The following is a 15,667-nucleotide window of genomic DNA, read 5'->3' as shown; positions in this document are numbered from 1 at the left end:
ACAGGCAGACGCTGGCGACGCGTGAGAAGGTGCTTGGTGTTGAGCATCCAGACACGCTGACGAGCGTGTACTGCCTCGCTCATCTTCTTGCAAGTCGGCATCGTTACGATGAATCTACTGCGCTGTATGAAAGAGCATGCGCTGGGTACAATGCCACTCTTGGGAAGGATCATCCAACTACTCGCGCATGTCGCCAACACTATTCACAGATGCTCTCGTCTCAAGAGCAGGACCCGCTTGACGTTCCTCCAGACATTCCACAGTGGCGTAAGCAGACAAACGGGCAAGGATCAAGACTGTCACGTGGGCTCGCGAAGATAGGCCTTAGACGTTCAAAGGACCATACATAATAACGAGACCAGTTGTGTATTATTATACAGAATGCTATATTGATGCGTCCATCTATAAGAACAAGCATACTTCTTGTCACGGTACAGGCTGGGCGGTAAATAAGCGGACGTATGCACGAGTTATGCTTAAAGCGAGCTTTAAGCCTAGTCGGTCTGGCGTGAGTTGCGGCGAAAAGCTAGCGTCAGCAGCAATAAATTACGGCTAAGCTGCTTCAGGCTGGATGAGCGGATCCTCCTCACCTGTTAATTCCAAGCTGGTAGACTTTAAATCATAACAGAAACACAACTGCCTCTCGGACGCTATCGCCGCGCTCGGGATTGGATCGCCATATAATGAGCCGCAACTTGACAGATTTTTGGCAGGATGCATGAACTTTTGGTGCACCTACGGCCGTCTGAAGTAACACGCTTGTAGTATGCTCGTGGCAGATTATAGTATTGCACGGTAAGCAGGAGCTATTTTTAAAAGACGTTAAGAGGAAATCCAGTTTACAATTTAAGGCTATTATTCCGAGAATATCTATGCTCCTGACTTGTTATTGAGTTTGTTGTGTTAAGAAGTATATGCGGCATCTCGTTACGGCGGGCGTCTCGCCACACAGGGATAGACGTTACAGGGTTTCTACGGGTGACGAATTCTTCAACGTCATTATGCAATTTGCGGCTCCTAAGCCACGTCTTACTAGGGCGAGAATCAAGGTGTATCCTTGGGAAAATTTAGAGCGAGCTCTAAGAGGAGATTAATATCAATATGTATGGTATATCCAGTAATATTTGTTTCCTATAGCTTACATGTTACAGGTTTCCGTTCAACATGCTACTCCAGTGGATTCTGCTGTTACTCTATCCACCAAGCTCAAAAGGAGCACATACACGAAGACACCACCATTTCAGCACTCACCCGGACTGGTGTGGGGCATGTGGAAACAAATGAAAAAGGGGAACAATCTCCAAATAGCTGCCATCGTGCGGCCCGTGGATGGGTTTGAGGATATGTTAATCGAAATTCTCGATTGGACTAGCTTTAAGGAGCGAGGAAGAAGAGATACAATATCTGAAGAGTTATCTGAGCAATTAGAAAGCCAATCAATGACTCTAGACCTTTTAAAATGTAATAAGGAACTCTCACGACAAAATAAGCAGCTCTTAAGAACTAATGAGAAACTTTCACGACAAAATAAGGAGCTCTTACGAAGTAATGAGAAGCTTATTCGAAGTTAGGTGGCATTAGAATGCGCATTGCGAATATATACTTAACTTGTTTGCAGGAAACGGCACAGCAGGCGGCGCTTTTCCTTCAACAGAAAGCTCCTCACTCAACAAGCGCGCGAGAGTAGCCTGCTCGGGCTGCCGAACCCGGAAACGCAGATGTGAGCATGAAAGCGTGAAGAACGAGGTCAGAAGTTGAATGGTTGAGTATCCTCTGGTTTTTCCTTCTGATGTTCTGCGTTTTTCATCTGATGATATGTCGATATTCCCTTGCGAATACACATTCATTCCAAGAATTAAGCTGTTCTCCTTCCTGTACAACCTGTGCCAGGATTGGAAAGCCTTTGGATTCTTCATCACTCCAAATTTTCGTCGTATCCTGTCATTCGCAACTTTCCTCTTTAAACCATTCGCCTACGCCCACGCCCACAAGGGCCATCGCTATGTCCGCAGAACGCAATCAGAGCCCGAGCAAGCGCGCCCGAATCGATGACGAAGTACTCCCTGGGCAGAGCATTTCAGTGGTGTCGTACCCTCTGACACTCGAGGAGCGCAGCACATTCAGCCCGCCCGTCTGCGAGGCTTGACGGTTATCAAGTCCCTCGCGCGGGAGACCTGCGGTTTGCCGACCCGCCGATACGGAAAGAGCCCTTGAATAGAGTGAAGAATCCCATACCTCGGAGGGTTTGGGACGAAACCATGCAACAATGGAAAAAGTTGTATCGTACTACTTTTGGGGATGATAATCATTGATCCGCTCCTCAACCGCGACCTGCAAGCGCTTTCCACCAGCTTTACCCGACCTTTCCCGCTCCACCTCCGCCTGCTAGTCTCAGGATTACTTACGCCGGACAGCGCTGCGATAACTCGGCATCTCCGGCTCTGTGTCCGAACTAGGCTTCCAACCTCCGGCGGTGCTTTACAAGACCAACGACGGTGCCCTCTCCGCCGCGCTCTGGCGCTCTCTCCACCGCGCTCTCTCCAACGAGACGGGAGCCCGGTGGCGAGGCCCCGCCTTTTTTTTTCCATTGAAAATCAAATCCTGCATACCACTCCGACGGCCCAATGAGGGCGACCTCCTTGGACGAAGTCCGCCGCGCACCGTAGCGTCGTTATGTCTGAGCGCGCTGTCTAATCGTTGGGGGGATTTGAGGGTGTTCCCGACCCAGCACTCGCTGCATTGCTACTCCAACTCCTAGTCATAGAAGTTGTCACCTCTTACGCAGATGAAATCGGCATCGACACCCAGACGACACAATCAACAAAACGTTCACATAATCTTTGAGCAGGAGCGGCTTGCTAGCATTTGGAACGGAGCTTACGAGCCGTGGGCTTCCACGCTGGCAGTTTGGTGTCGCGCTCGTGGAGAGAATTGCCCTTTCAGAAGGGGGAGCGAATGGGCCATATCGAGATGCGGTTTTGTCGATTGAAAGGCTTCTTTTCTAGAACAGCAGACGGGGTGGGTCAACGGCGCCTGGATAGCCTAAGGGAGTGGAAATTGCAGGGACAATCATGTGATACCGGTTTTATGTTCGTTGTTTGCGTCTGCATGAATGGTGGTCAATGTTGCGCCTGCGTATAGGCATCGGCATTATTGTCCCTCAAGACTCTCAGCTACAGCCGAAGCCTGTGGCATCCTCTTCTCCACCCATGTGATCCAAGCCTGAGGGTTAAGAGTCTCCGCAAATAGATGATCGCCCTGCTTGGGAACTTTATCCGCGGAATCCAGTCCTTGAAGCTGCTGCAACATTGAGGAGAGAACAGACTCGAGCTCTAATTCTTGACCATGTTCTTTGAGTTGCGAGGCGTACAGGCCCCTTAGGCGGAGGGTGTACGGATCAGTCGGGCCAAGTTCAGCTTCGCACCGGTGAATAACATTAGTAAACAGCGCAATTTTGTCCGCACTTTCTGACCAGCATACGCGATCTCCCTCTATGAGTAGTGCCGAGCGCCGATCTGAATCCAAAGGGGCGTGTGCTGACGCCTCGAATTGGGCAAGAATTTCAAGCGAGATATGACTCCTCCCATGCTTACTCCATGCTCGGGCGAGTGCAAGAGCGAGAACAGGAAGAAGTCTTGGAAGTTTGAATATCGCTGTGTTGGGCTTCGGGTCAGGATCGGTGTCTTTGACCACCTTGGCTAGTTGTTCCTGGGAAACGTCAAATGGCTGGTGTTGGGCGAGCATTGCATGGGCCGCTTTGTTGTTCTAGGTGAATAAGCTTCTGTTGATACAAGGGAGGAGCATTCTTACCGCACGTCCCACCACGGCGAGGAAAGTCGAATTCAAATCATCAAGATCCCTATTGCATGCTGCAGTCCACCTCTTATCAGGTTCTCCTCTGAACTTTACAAGATTGAAGTTAATAAGGACAACGAAGCCGTCGATGGGACTAGGCCCATGTCGCTTAATACCGTCTCGAATAAGTATGTTGCGCCCGTTGATGTTATTGTGTGCCAGGCCCGCGCAATGGATAGCCTTAACAGCACGGCGTAAAGCCTCCTTACACTGCAGCAAGAGCTCTCCTGGCAAATTTCCGCATATTCCAACAGTGTTCTTCCGTATATGCGCTCGATGTATAAGATTTGATGCTTATCGTCTTGCCCGTAGTACTTCGGCACATAGCCGGACAGGGCATCGCATTTCCGTAGCCTTCGGTATGCGTAACGCTCGACTACGTAGTACTGGCTAGAAAGGCCAAGGGTGCCGTCTTTGTGGTCAAACTTTCTTCTGTTAGCTGCATCTCTCCGAGCACTCTGCAGGGTCATGTAACGAACCTGCTTTGCTGCACATTCTACGCCATTGTACAGCACCTCATTCACAGACGCAGCTAGTCCGTATCCTAGACGCGCATGTTTAGGAAAAGCCTCGGGGGTTGCTACGTGTTTCTTCGGCTGGTTGGGTGCTGGGTATCGGCTATTGGCGTTGGATCGGAAGATGCGACTTGCATCCACCTGCTTCAAGGCTTTCCCGCGGTCTGCGTGGGAGAAGGAGGATAGGCTTGCGCGCTTGCGCGAAAGGGAGGCGTGCATATAGGCTTATTTCGAAATACAGTTCTCGGCCCTCTTAACTACTCTTCTTCTTTGGAAAGACCACTTTGCACAGCACTAGTACCAGTGGAAGCCTGAATTACCCTTCCCACATTTCTTGCACCTTGCTTGAAGGGCTTCCATTGGCTGGTTCGAGCTACATGAAATGCACTCTCTATAGAAAGGGGCCTCAACGTAACTCCTTAACAAACCCTTCGTAAACTCGGGTATTTCAGTGAGAATCTCTTCATAAAACCCTGCAATGCCCTCATCCTCCAGCATTTTTGGCAAATTCTTGCGGATTGCCATGCAGGCCGCATCGCGCAGCTGTCGGGTGGTGGTAGGGGTCCTTCCGTACACGTCGTGAATAGATTCTAGGAACTCTCTTGGCCTCCAAACGGCGCACCTTGAAGAGTACTTCTCCTGAGCTATAGTACTCAAACCCTGAATGTCATACTCATCTGCTAGTGCAAACATTCGAGCATGGAGCTGGAGCAAGGATATGTCCGTCTCCTCTGGCAGGTTGTCGTCATAGTCCATATCGTAGAAGAAACTAACCATTTTCTTCAACTCTACGTGAGACACATGCCCCATTTCAATGACGACAGTAAAATTTTCCTACATATATGTTAGCAGCGAATAAGAATCATATGGTGTTGTCACCTTGAATCCTCCAGTGCATGCTTTGTAGAAGACTTTGGACTGAGGACAAACGACGATACGATGAACATTGAAGCTTTCAACGTCATGATTAAACACAAGGTCAGTAAATTCACCTCGGTCTCGCAATCTATGCACGGTTGGCGCCCTGGAATATAAGGAGATCGGATTCCATACGTCGAGATAGCCGAGAGAAGTCGTTTGCTGAGAGCCTGAGCCCTCGATGCCATGTCCTATCGGACTCGATTAATTTTCGAGCAGGTCTTCAAAACCGGTAGAGAAATAGAGGGTGCGTGCGTAATCCTTTTAAGTTGAAGTTTGAAGAGCTATCGCGGAGACATGCATTATCATCCTCATATAGAATAGGAACCGATATCTTTACAGCTACCCCGCATTTCGCTTAACAGATGTGACGACGATGCAAAATCATTGCGGGGTAGATCGTCGATCGCCGCTACACTCAACCGCAACTTCCTCAATTTAAATCGACTATGGCTACTCAAACCTCCAATTACCAACCCCCAGCTTACAAGCCAACCTGTGATTTTTCACTTCCCACCACAGCAGATCTTCTAAGCCCAGCAATCACCTTCATCAACCCCACTGTCGCGGCTCCATTCCCCGCAATCCAGCGCCTCTTTGGTTATCTGGCCCAAAACGCCGCTGCTGTCGCAGCTTTTAACGACACGTACGCTCTCCGCGGCATCTTCAAGACTGCTGCCACCACAGACCCTACGTGCGACCAGAAGCTCACCATTGACCTATCGCCCGCCCGAGCCGCGCGCATCCCACCCGCTCTCTAGGCCGAGCTTGCAGCACACGGACTCGCTGAGATTCTCAGCTTCTTCACTGCTATCACAGCCCACCATGTTCCACTAATCCTGGCCTCTCTCAGCGCCGTTGCCGGCCGCGACCTTGTCCCGCTGCACGCCGAGCTCAATGTCAACTTCCGCCTCATTGACTACACCCCTGCCACGGCATCCCCGGCCAGCCAGAATGGATGCGGCGCCCACACTGACTACGGCACCTTCAGCATCATCTTCCAGGACGGCACCGCGGGCCTTGAAATGGAGACACCCGGGGCGCCCGGCGTGTGGGTGCCCGTGCCGGGCGACGCGACTGTGCTGCTGTGTGGGTGGTGTGCAGTCGTGCTAAGCGGGGGGAAGATGGCCGCGGCGCGTCACCGCGTTCGACGCGTGCCTGGGGTGCGCCGATTGTCAGCAGTCTTGTTTGTGGCACCGGACCTGGATGTCAAGATGGCGCCGGCAGAGAGAGTCGAGGTATTTTCCGAGACTGTCAATAAGGGGCTTTTCGATGTGCGTTGGTTCAAGGAGGTCATGGGAAAGAAATGGAGATACCGAGAAGGCAATGAGAAGTTGGGAGCCGGGGAGGATAATGTTATTGAACAGGATGTTGAAGTAGAAGGCTTGATATGGAAGTAGAATTGTTTCCGGGCAGAGCTTGGGTGCTGCCGCAATGGTGGAATAGGTCAGATGAAGTTAGCTCGTGAGATATAGTAATGGGACGCGCACATTTTCCTCCATTTTAGCTCTTTGTGCCAATGGACAATACATGCTCAATGCTGCAGATGAGGCAACATTAAATATGCTTCCGATTCAGGTCAGCTCCACCCCGGCACTATCTCTCTGTCCTTCTTTACCTCTCTTATCTTTGCAGTGCAATAGAGCCGCCCAAGCCGCCTCTACCTTTGATCTTCGCGTTACGAGCCCGTCAAACAGGTTCAGGCGGCCTTCTAGCATTTCATCGGCAACAACAACCTCGTGTTCTACGCTACACCCATCTTAGCGACATTGCTGTCTTCACTGGGCCAGGGCTGGCAAGATGTTCCGGACGTAATAGCCAAGATGCTTGCTAAACACGAGCTAGAGTGAGGTGCAATCGTGAGAAGCAGTCAGTGCGTACTCACCAGAGAGGTGAATATGGGTGGTCGCTGCCATATGCTAGCCCAAGGTAGGTAAAGCGTACGCCAAGAGTTCGCACGCTCTCACGATCCCCCGGTTTTCAAGATCCTCCTGTTCGCAAGATCCTCTCGCTCTCACGATTCTTCCGATCGCACAGTTCCTCTCAATCGCACGGTTCTTCTCGATCGCACGACCCTCGCACTCTCACGATCCTCGCGCTCGCATTCTCCTGTGTTAGACTTGGATGGGAATACAGAGAAGAGCCTCTGGCCGCATGGACGACGTTATTCAAGGTGGCTGGGCCTCAGCCGAAACACGACGGTGTGGCCCTAGGCCTTCGAGCTAGCCCTCGAGCTGGCGGTTGGTGAGATCAAAGGGCTCATCACACTCTTCGCTGTGGGCGGCGTTGCATCACGGTGGAGGGCCGGGACACCCCTGTTCGGCGGCGGAATCATCTTAGCGAGGGCGGGGCGTGTCCGGTTCAGACCGCAATCAACGGGGAGGGAGAATGAGGGCGTCGTTCTACGCCGCTTGGAAGGTAGTCTGGTTGGTAGGCTGGTGGACATGGTGGGTGGACTAGTGGACAGCTTGGCGTCGGCCCAAGGACGCCAACGTGTCAAGGGATAGTGCAACGAAACTCGCTGCACTAGACGGTTACAGCCTTACAGACAAGAAACTTCTTTATTGGTTACTAAACCAACTTTTGAGATAGGCCATGCGCAGATTTTACCCGTTGTTGAAGTGTGAGTCCATGCTAAAACTGCGATTGGTCCAGCCACCGGCTTGCAAGGCAGATGCTATCGAAGTTCATGTAAGCTTCAATGCTACGTGTCGAGGTCTATAAGAACAAAGAAGAATACCCCAAAACTGTTGTTCAGTCTTCAACCCGAATTCTTCGATGACCTCTAACTCATTACGTTTGTTACTCTTTTGAACATCGCTATTACGCTGCAATACCGCCCTCCACCATGTGTGCAAGCCTTATTCGCAAGGAACTTGCCCGGCCTGCTTTGACGAAAAGAGTGCAACTGCCTTACTTGGTGCTTGGCTGCTCCCAAACCTTCAATCCAACCTCTCCAAACAACCCGCACCACCCCCCTCTCCGACCTCTCCAAACCCACCAAACTCCAACAACTCCACTACCGCCCCCCCTCCTCCGTCGCCACCCACCTCCTCTCCACCCTCCCTCCATTTCTCGACTACAACGCCCGTCTCAGCCAAAATATGGCCAGATTCCTACTAAAACACCAACATTTCGTCTATATTCCAGGCTTGGGCGTCTCTACAAGGCGAACTGGTACTGTGACTGTGGCCTTCAAGCTACCTGGGAAAGAGTAAACAAGTGTGGCCCCAGCAAAGGCAAAAGGTGTAAGTCGTGCCTTCAGCGACTATCGCGTCGTATTTAACTAAAAGATTATCAGTTCTTAGATGTCCAAAACACATCGGTAAACAATGCCCGTTTATTCTCTGGGAAGAACACGAGGCTATAGCAAAAAAGTGGTTCAAGTGTTCAAGGCCGCTATAGAGGTGGAGGAATCAGATTGTGTTGACCTCCTCGACTGTGCAGAGCTGGCTACTGCTTTCGAGACCCTCTAGCTGCTCCGTTGACTCCCAGCCTTGACGGCTGGGGATGTCGCGGCTCCCAAGGCGTCGCGGCGGAATTATCAAAATTCCCTACGGACTTTTTTTACGTACTGTTATAAATGCCGTATACATCTATCCTCTGCACGCCTTCTAGCTCCCTACACCTCCGTCCTCCGCACGTCTCCTAGCTCCGAGCAACCTCTCCCTCCGCTCCGCACATGATTCCTCTTGATCGTAGTGAAGTCTTGGAGGTTCCTGAAGGATGAAAGAGATACCACGTGACACGACTTTTATATAATTTATTTATTAAATTTGATAGAACAATCGTCACATGTACTCCCAGATCTGCCGTTCAGTATATCGTCTATGTTTTGCAATTCTGGAGATGTACTGCAGCTTGCCATGGGCGTTTCTGCATATTCTGGCATCTCTTCATCGTGATAAGAATAGCCTCCAAGCGGATGCTGCCGCGCATTCAACCATGTCGTCTACCGGGAAAGGATCTTCTAACGTAGTGGCAGAGGATCTCCGCTGTCGTTTGAGCTGGACTAGTCGGTCGTGATGACGGGCTACTATCGGTAACCTATAAGTTGAGCGAGGTGGAGACTTCACAGGGTTTTATGGGCTTTCCGCCCGGGAAATAATACGCATGGGTGACGTCATCCGAGGTGGCTGACTCTCCCAAAACGCATACGAAATGATGTAGCCGCCGAACAAAACGAGAATGGTTCCAAGGGGCGGGTTGAGCGGCTTTACCGGCGTCAAATTCGCTAGAGATGCTACGCTTATGGCGATTCGTCGCGCGTTGTAGTGTTGATGTCAAGGGGCGATGTTGCCAGGAGCGCAAACCTTCATCTCCTTGGGACGATGCCGCGCCCGTGCATCTCCACACGCTGGAGGGTAGATGCAGATGTTGGATGTGGGGTGGGAGATCTTGTGCTTCAGCAAAGTCTACCTGCGTCACCGCCCGGTACACAACCTCGAGGTCAGTCATCTTCTTTGTGGGTCTGCGGGCCCTCGAGCTGGCGGTTGGCGAGGTCGAAGGGGCCCAGTCCTCATCATATTCTTCGCTTTGAGCGGGCGTTGCCGACAACCACGGGTCGTGTCGCCCGTGGAGTCGCCAAGAGCTCCTTCCGCGAACCACACGAATGACTCCTGTCCCGACCATTGAACACCCTTAAGCGGATGTCGCTCCATGTGGAGCTCCTAGTCCTATACCTCATAGCAAACAATCTCTTTCCACGCGAGGTTCTTTGTATTCTAGTTAGACCAACCCTCCAGTCTATGCAAATGAATAGAGCTTCGGAAACAGACCTAGGCAGAAACTCGGGGTCTTAAGTGGTGGCAGCACCACCTCCGCCGCCCCTGCGCTGCTGAGAACTCTCTCCTACCTTTTTCACCACCTCTTCCATCTCCCACTTCTTCTTGGCCTCATTGCGCTTTCGCTGAGATTCCTCGGCTGCCACGCGCATACGTTCCTCCTCCTCGGAGGTTGGAACTTTGATGAAATTGCCACTGTCAGTCATGTTGGTGTTTGAGGAGTTTCCAAGGTATCGAGCTGATCTGATATCGTACACGGAAACTCCACTCATTCTCCAGAAAAGCGAGCTGCACACTCCTTTTTGTATGCCTCTAGCTGTTCCATCTTCGTCTGTATAAGTGGCCTTATCTCCGCACGCGTCTCGTCGTCAAGCGACTGAACGCCTGTCTCACCGTCATGCAACACTAACATAGTATAGATGCTGGAAATACCTTAGGAAAGACAATCTCCGTTCCTATACGGCCGTGTCCGTCAGCACACTGTACACCTTCTTTGACTGGCTACTCAGTCAGCGCCGAGGGAAAGGAGGAAGGAAATGCCGGGGGACCAAGATCGCTAGTTCCCTTGGTACATACTGGAAGGTTTACCGCCTGGTGTATGAAAGAGCAACTGGTGTTAAGCTGGATGGGCAGATGAATCGGAGCATGCACGAGGTATGAACGTCCGGCCTCCTGTTTAAGACCTCATACGCGTGTCAAGCCTAACCTAAAGGGCAGGTGCTGAGAAGGCTAGCGAAAAAGCACAGTCTAAAGAAGATAGGTCGAGATAAGGCCTGTATGTATGTAGAGGATCAGACCCTAGTGCTGCAAACAAACCTAGCAACGACCGAAAAGAGATACACCCACGGACGCTATAGGATACAAGCCCAACTCTATCTACAGCTTGGTGGTTTTACAGCAAATCGACCACGAGCTATCCTCAGTCTCTGCTATCGGCATATTCAGGTTACGCTGCTCCGGGATCCAGAGGGTCGGCCTTATCAAGTATTACTAGAGTTCACCTTTGAATTCACAAAGGAGTTCCTTGGGATTAAAGATATGTAAGTCCCTGAATTATTCAGTTCTGCCCGAGATCTACACATTCTTAAAACTGATAAGAATGCTGACACGTTTGTAAGGAATACCTTCCCTCTCCCTGAAATTATCTACGATAAGTCTCTCATCTTTAGTCCGCATGTCTTCCTCCTTGGGGTGCTTTTTAGCGATTAGGCGTTCGCAGCATACAATCTGACATCCCCAGAGGAATTAAGTAGGCTTTTTATTCCGCCAGGCCGCAATAAGCTACCATTGCGCCTTAATCAGGAATTAGACGATATCCCGGTGTTTCGGAAAGCGGTAGAGACCCCAATTGGTTGAGTTATTTCTAACGACGAGCCTCTTCCATACAATACCTTGCTACCCTGGATTAAAGCTTTAGGGAAAATTACGGGGTTTGCGCAAGTCGCCCGTTCTTATTCGCTGAGATATGCTGGAGGGAAGGCCTTCAATGAGGATGGTAAGCTCCGCGAGTTGTTGTAGGCAAGATGCAGAATTAACGTAGTACATAGGCAACGTCAACGAGGCGATGCAGAACCTGATGATGGGGCACGCCAGCATACGGACGTTTTTGAAGCACTACCTCTCACGGCGCATCACGGTTGACATACAGGCTGTCGTGCGAGGCCTCCGGCCCCAGAACGCGATAATGCGGGCGGCTTGTACCATGAGTCGTTCGATCGATCTTCGTCGGCCACGACGGCTTACAGCAGAACAATCTGAATCAGTAAACGATCATCCTACAGTTCGTTACCTGCTCCAAGAACGAGAGACTTAAACGTACCCTCTAAAACGCAACAAAGCATCCAATGTATAAAGAGCTCAATCGCAAAATCATCCAGGAAAGGCAGCGCCAGCGACATGCCCTTCTTCAGGATGTCATGGAACGCTGGGAGTACGAGCAACCTGTGCGTGATGTTGAGCAGCAGCTTGCCGGCATCGAAAGTAAAAACGAGGTCGTCATAGTACAGCCTCAATATGCCATGCTCCCGGCACAGAAGGAGCTAGCTGACGCTATTATGGCCCCGCCGGGAATCACTCTGAAAGCAGAGATATGCCGGCGTAATAGAGGCATCCGAGCCGTCACGGAATATTGTGGGGTCGAGGAGGGCGGAATGAACTCTATTTGAGCAAAGCGACGGAGCGGAAACGTTACCCTACCGGCCAAGAGCCAGTTGGAACATGACGAAGAAGCACTAGAAGTAGCAAAGGTGTCGGTGTACAACAAAGAGAAGAGGCCGAAAAGATGTTGGAAATGCATCGGCAATCCCAATCTGCCAACCGGAGAACGGATATACGAATTCAGCTGTGCAAGCGATATCAGCAAACATTTCAAACGGAAGCACTCGCAATACATTAAGAGAGGGGAGTCTCTTGGCTGCGAGCTTTGTAAGGTGCCCCTGGCAAACAAGGTGCACTTGCAACGACATGGCCTAGATGTCCACGGTACGGTTACGTAAGTACGGACTTGTACTCTTTCTCTAGTGGGCAGTGCCACTCCCTTCATGAAACCCCATTTTCCCCGTGCCACACCCTCCTCGTCGCGAGCAATCGCCGGTGCGACCGCCCTCTGCGTCGCCTGCAACACCAGAACCCCTCGAAGGTCTATGCAAAAGGTATTACAATCGATTCCGGCGGCGCAGGCTACAACTGGGCGCTCGGGAAGCGTCGCAGAGAGGAGGACTAGGTGGAACACGGGAGAGGTGGAGGTTGAGGGCGAGGGCGAGGGCGAGGGCGAGGGCGAGGCTACACGCTCGAACGGCACACGGGAACGGCGCTAAGTCCGGGTAGGAAAATGAAGTTGGTCGACTTCGCCAAATGATGATTCTGTGTTGCTCAGAGCTTGAGCTGGGCTGATTTTCGGACTTGGGTCATCTTTTCACGGATTTCTCGACAACCACTCGCCCCAAACCTTAGCCCTCTTGCATGCTATATCCTCAGACCTATCTTAAACAGCTCTAGAAGGTTCATTACAATCGAATATATGGTTGTAGTGTCGTAGCCTCAGCAGTCGTGTTGTGCAACTTCGTGATTTCCATGACGAAGCCAACTTTGATTTTCCTTGCTGATTAAGCCGGATTAGTAGTTAACCCGGCGGGAACCGTCACGTCACGCATCTGCAGAATATTGACCACCAGCATATTGATCAGTCTGATGAGTGCAATTGAATCTACAGAATTATCTTGGGAGGCGCTGCAGTCAAAATGAATTTATTATGGCGTTGTTGAAGTGATGCAGCCCCACGAAGATGCGGTCCCATGGGCACCTCCGTCACCTCCGAAACCTCACCACCACGCCAAGAATCACGACTTTCTGTGCTCCGCACTCAATTGGTCGTCTATTAACCTGCAGCTAAGTGGATATGGCACCTAATCTGGCTCACTCAGGCCGCTGGCATTGCCTATCCGCTGGCGATTCTGATGCGCCAGTGTCATGGGGCCCATTTTGGCTCGCTCAGGACGCTGACGTTGTTGCCTAGGGCTGCTTTTCACGACCATCACCATCACCACTAGAAAATCCTTCTCGAATCACTAGTCCACGCTATTCTCGAGTTCAAAATACAATGACAACGTCATGCCAGTGTTAGAGTCTTAATTTGGGTGCGATTACTGTACACCTACATCAAGCCATATAGTCCCTTGCCATTCTCCAGAAATCCCCCACAAATTCACCGCCCTCTTCCATATACTTGACAAATTCATCACATTTTCCGATCGTGTCAATCTCGCACACAATATACTCAAACACGAGTTTCCTCAGGTCGTCGAGAGTTCTGTCGTCGCTTCTATCCGGCAGATCTGGGTTCGAGTACGCATATCTCGCGAGCTCAATGATGTCTCCAACGCGCTTTGTGTACAACTTGAAGTCCATAAGTGTCTTGTGCAGCTTGTCGAGGGTTAGCGCTTTGAGTGGCTCTATTAGACGTAGATGCGCAAAACAGTAGAGCCGTGCATGGGCGAGGAGGACTGGCGTGAAGTTTTGGTCCACGGCACTGTTGGATTTGGGTTCGAAGTGCTGCAGGATCAGAGCTTTGGGGCCGCCGTCGTTTAGGTAGTTTCGGCTGTTGAGTTGAGTCCGTAACTGGGCCCTCGAGATGCGCCTTACTTCATATTGAGGCTCAGGAGCCGCCGCGAGCTCAGGTTCATCGTATACCCCACTTTCTTGGGGGTAACCCATCTCCATGGAAGGAAGTTCTGATTCCGGAATAGGTTCTGGTTCGGGAACAGCCACTCGCCCCTTCTTGCCCTTCTTCTTCTTAGGCAATGGAGCCCAATCCCCCCAACCATCATCGTCCCCGTTCTGCTGGTCCTTGCCGGACGTAGAGCTCGGTTCCGGCGGGAGTTCTTCCCACGGAGGTACTGTATAGTCCCCGCGGTAAGCGTATTCGCAGAAGCGGATGAAATCGTCGACCTTAACATCTTCGATCCTCGCACATCGCGTTTCAGATTCCCCCATTCCACCATTAATAAGTGCATCTAGTTGCTGACTGGTAGCAGTAATCGCAGCTGCATGCACCACGATGGACTTTCCCTCCTGGCCGACGAAGAAGGTAAATTGATGTGATTGGATGAAGCTGCCGGGCTTTAGCTTAGTCAGGTCGACATTAGAAATGGAACTTACTTCTCAAAAGTTGACGCCATTTTTTGCATAACAGATTTCAGATGACTTCTGCAGAGTAAGGAATGGGAAAGTCAACTCTCGACTTAAATCAATTCGCAATATGGGAAGCTCAAGAAGACAGACGAGCAGATGCGGGGTAGCACAGCAAACACCTACGTGTTACGCATTCACTGGCTGTTGAAGGCTGATAATGTAACACAGCATTATCGCAATGGCGTCCAACAGCGTATGTCGCTAGGATTTGCCGCCTGCATCTTGCCGCAAAACCTCGATTTCCCACGCAAGTGAGTTGAAGCCAGCGCCTAGTGAAGAACCGGCTTAATGGATTTGAAAGGGCGCCCCAAATATCGGGTCATCACATCTATCCAGAGTTGAATTATATCCGCTCAAGTCATGATCCACAAGTGTAACGGGTCGTCTCTTAGATACCTTCCAAGTACGCTCACTTAGGCAAAGTATCCGTCAAGTCGTCGTCGGGGTGCGATAGTCTTCAAGAAGAAAGGCAAATCAATCTCAGGCAATAAGACGGGTTACTTGCAATAACAATCTTGAAGTCTTGAATTGGAATGTTGAGTTGAACACGAGGTTCCTAGCTATGAAAACGAGTGTGCTTAAATACAAAAGACAACTCCTAAGAAACCTGCGTCCTGTTCGTGGATCGCCCTGATCCCTTCTTGGATCATGGTGATCTACGGCTCGCCCTTAGATCACCCCAATCCCTAAATGATCCATCACGTGACCTCTGGTCCCGTGGTCCTTTAGATCGTTCCCATCCACCAGCAGTCCGTGGGTGAATCTCAGATGCCTATGCGGCCAAGCTTCGTTCCTCGAGGTCCCATGGCCTGATTCTGTGTTATCAATCTGATCTGCTTACTTGTCTCCTCGAATACCTCGGTTTTCGAACTGTTTGTGTTACGGGTTGTAAAAACAAGGTGCTGT

General features: G+C 50.9%; 8 protein-coding genes across 8 annotated transcripts in view; 5 read left to right on the top strand and 3 right to left on the bottom strand.

Annotated features, from left to right (window-relative positions):
* Nucleotides 1–350, top strand: part of BDZ99DRAFT_454105 (kinesin light chain 1) — a gene marked incomplete at its 3' end in the record, with an annotated part of 3,597 nt that extends 3,247 nt beyond the window's left edge. Inside the window, exon 3 of the mRNA XM_033718362.1 lies at nucleotides 5–350. Within this exon, the coding sequence (XP_033569832.1) occupies nucleotides 5–350 (346 nt within the window). The remainder of the gene's footprint in view (nucleotides 1–4) is intronic.
* A 651-nt stretch (nucleotides 351–1,001) lies between these two features.
* BDZ99DRAFT_548067 (uncharacterized protein) lies at nucleotides 1,002–1,571 on the top strand (the record flags this gene model as incomplete). Its single annotated transcript, XM_033726906.1, has 2 exons — nucleotides 1,002–1,049; nucleotides 1,152–1,571. The coding sequence occupies 2 exons, from the start codon at nucleotides 1,002–1,004 to the stop codon at nucleotides 1,569–1,571; spliced, it is 468 nt and encodes a 155-aa protein (XP_033569831.1).
* A 1,579-nt stretch (nucleotides 1,572–3,150) lies between these two features.
* On the bottom strand, nucleotides 3,151–4,589 carry BDZ99DRAFT_482436 (uncharacterized protein; the record flags this gene model as incomplete). Its single annotated transcript, XM_033722484.1, has 3 exons — nucleotides 3,151–3,765; nucleotides 3,811–4,035; nucleotides 4,065–4,589. The coding sequence occupies 3 exons, from the start codon at nucleotides 4,587–4,589 to the stop codon at nucleotides 3,151–3,153; spliced, it is 1,365 nt and encodes a 454-aa protein (XP_033569830.1).
* A 39-nt stretch (nucleotides 4,590–4,628) lies between these two features.
* Nucleotides 4,629–5,435, bottom strand: BDZ99DRAFT_548055 (uncharacterized protein; the record flags this gene model as incomplete). The annotated part of the gene is made up of 2 exons (XM_033726905.1): nucleotides 4,629–5,204; nucleotides 5,250–5,435. Coding segments are annotated over 2 exons (726 nt in total), but the record flags the coding sequence as incomplete, so codon positions are not given.
* Nucleotides 5,436–5,474: 39 nt separating this feature from the next.
* Nucleotides 5,475–6,788, top strand: BDZ99DRAFT_512295 (Clavaminate synthase-like protein; the record flags this gene model as incomplete). The annotated part of the gene is made up of 3 exons (XM_033724620.1): nucleotides 5,475–5,535; nucleotides 5,829–5,982; nucleotides 6,088–6,788. The coding sequence occupies 3 exons, from the start codon at nucleotides 5,475–5,477 to the stop codon at nucleotides 6,686–6,688; spliced, it is 816 nt and encodes a 271-aa protein (XP_033569828.1). The 3' UTR covers nucleotides 6,689–6,788.
* Nucleotides 6,789–8,070: 1,282 nt separating this feature from the next.
* Nucleotides 8,071–8,898, top strand: BDZ99DRAFT_176464 (uncharacterized protein). The gene is made up of 2 exons (XM_033713015.1): nucleotides 8,071–8,536; nucleotides 8,590–8,898. Exons 1-2 carry the CDS (start codon nucleotides 8,137–8,139, stop codon nucleotides 8,691–8,693), a joined length of 504 nt encoding a protein of 167 aa, XP_033569827.1. The 5' UTR covers nucleotides 8,071–8,136; the 3' UTR covers nucleotides 8,694–8,898.
* A 1,378-nt stretch (nucleotides 8,899–10,276) lies between these two features.
* Nucleotides 10,277–12,567, top strand: BDZ99DRAFT_491913 (uncharacterized protein; the record flags this gene model as incomplete). Its single annotated transcript, XM_033723130.1, has 9 exons — nucleotides 10,277–10,302; nucleotides 10,492–10,726; nucleotides 10,790–11,112; nucleotides 11,191–11,248; nucleotides 11,282–11,407; nucleotides 11,447–11,567; nucleotides 11,620–11,852; nucleotides 11,911–12,207; nucleotides 12,319–12,567. The coding sequence occupies 9 exons, from the start codon at nucleotides 10,277–10,279 to the stop codon at nucleotides 12,565–12,567; spliced, it is 1,668 nt and encodes a 555-aa protein (XP_033569826.1).
* Nucleotides 12,568–13,729: 1,162 nt separating this feature from the next.
* On the bottom strand, nucleotides 13,730–14,748 carry BDZ99DRAFT_482433 (uncharacterized protein; the record flags this gene model as incomplete). The annotated part of the gene is made up of 2 exons (XM_033722483.1): nucleotides 13,730–14,681; nucleotides 14,729–14,748. 2 exons carry the CDS (start codon nucleotides 14,746–14,748, stop codon nucleotides 13,730–13,732), a joined length of 972 nt encoding a protein of 323 aa, XP_033569825.1.
* Between the last annotated feature and the right edge of the window lie 919 nt (nucleotides 14,749–15,667).

Source organism: Mytilinidion resinicola, assembly GCF_010093595.1.
Source record: "Mytilinidion resinicola strain CBS 304.34 unplaced genomic scaffold BDZ99scaffold_29, whole genome shotgun sequence".
Lineage (NCBI taxonomy): Eukaryota > Fungi > Ascomycota > Dothideomycetes > Mytilinidiales > Mytilinidiaceae > Mytilinidion > Mytilinidion resinicola.
This window is presented reverse-complemented; position numbering and strand designations above follow the sequence as displayed.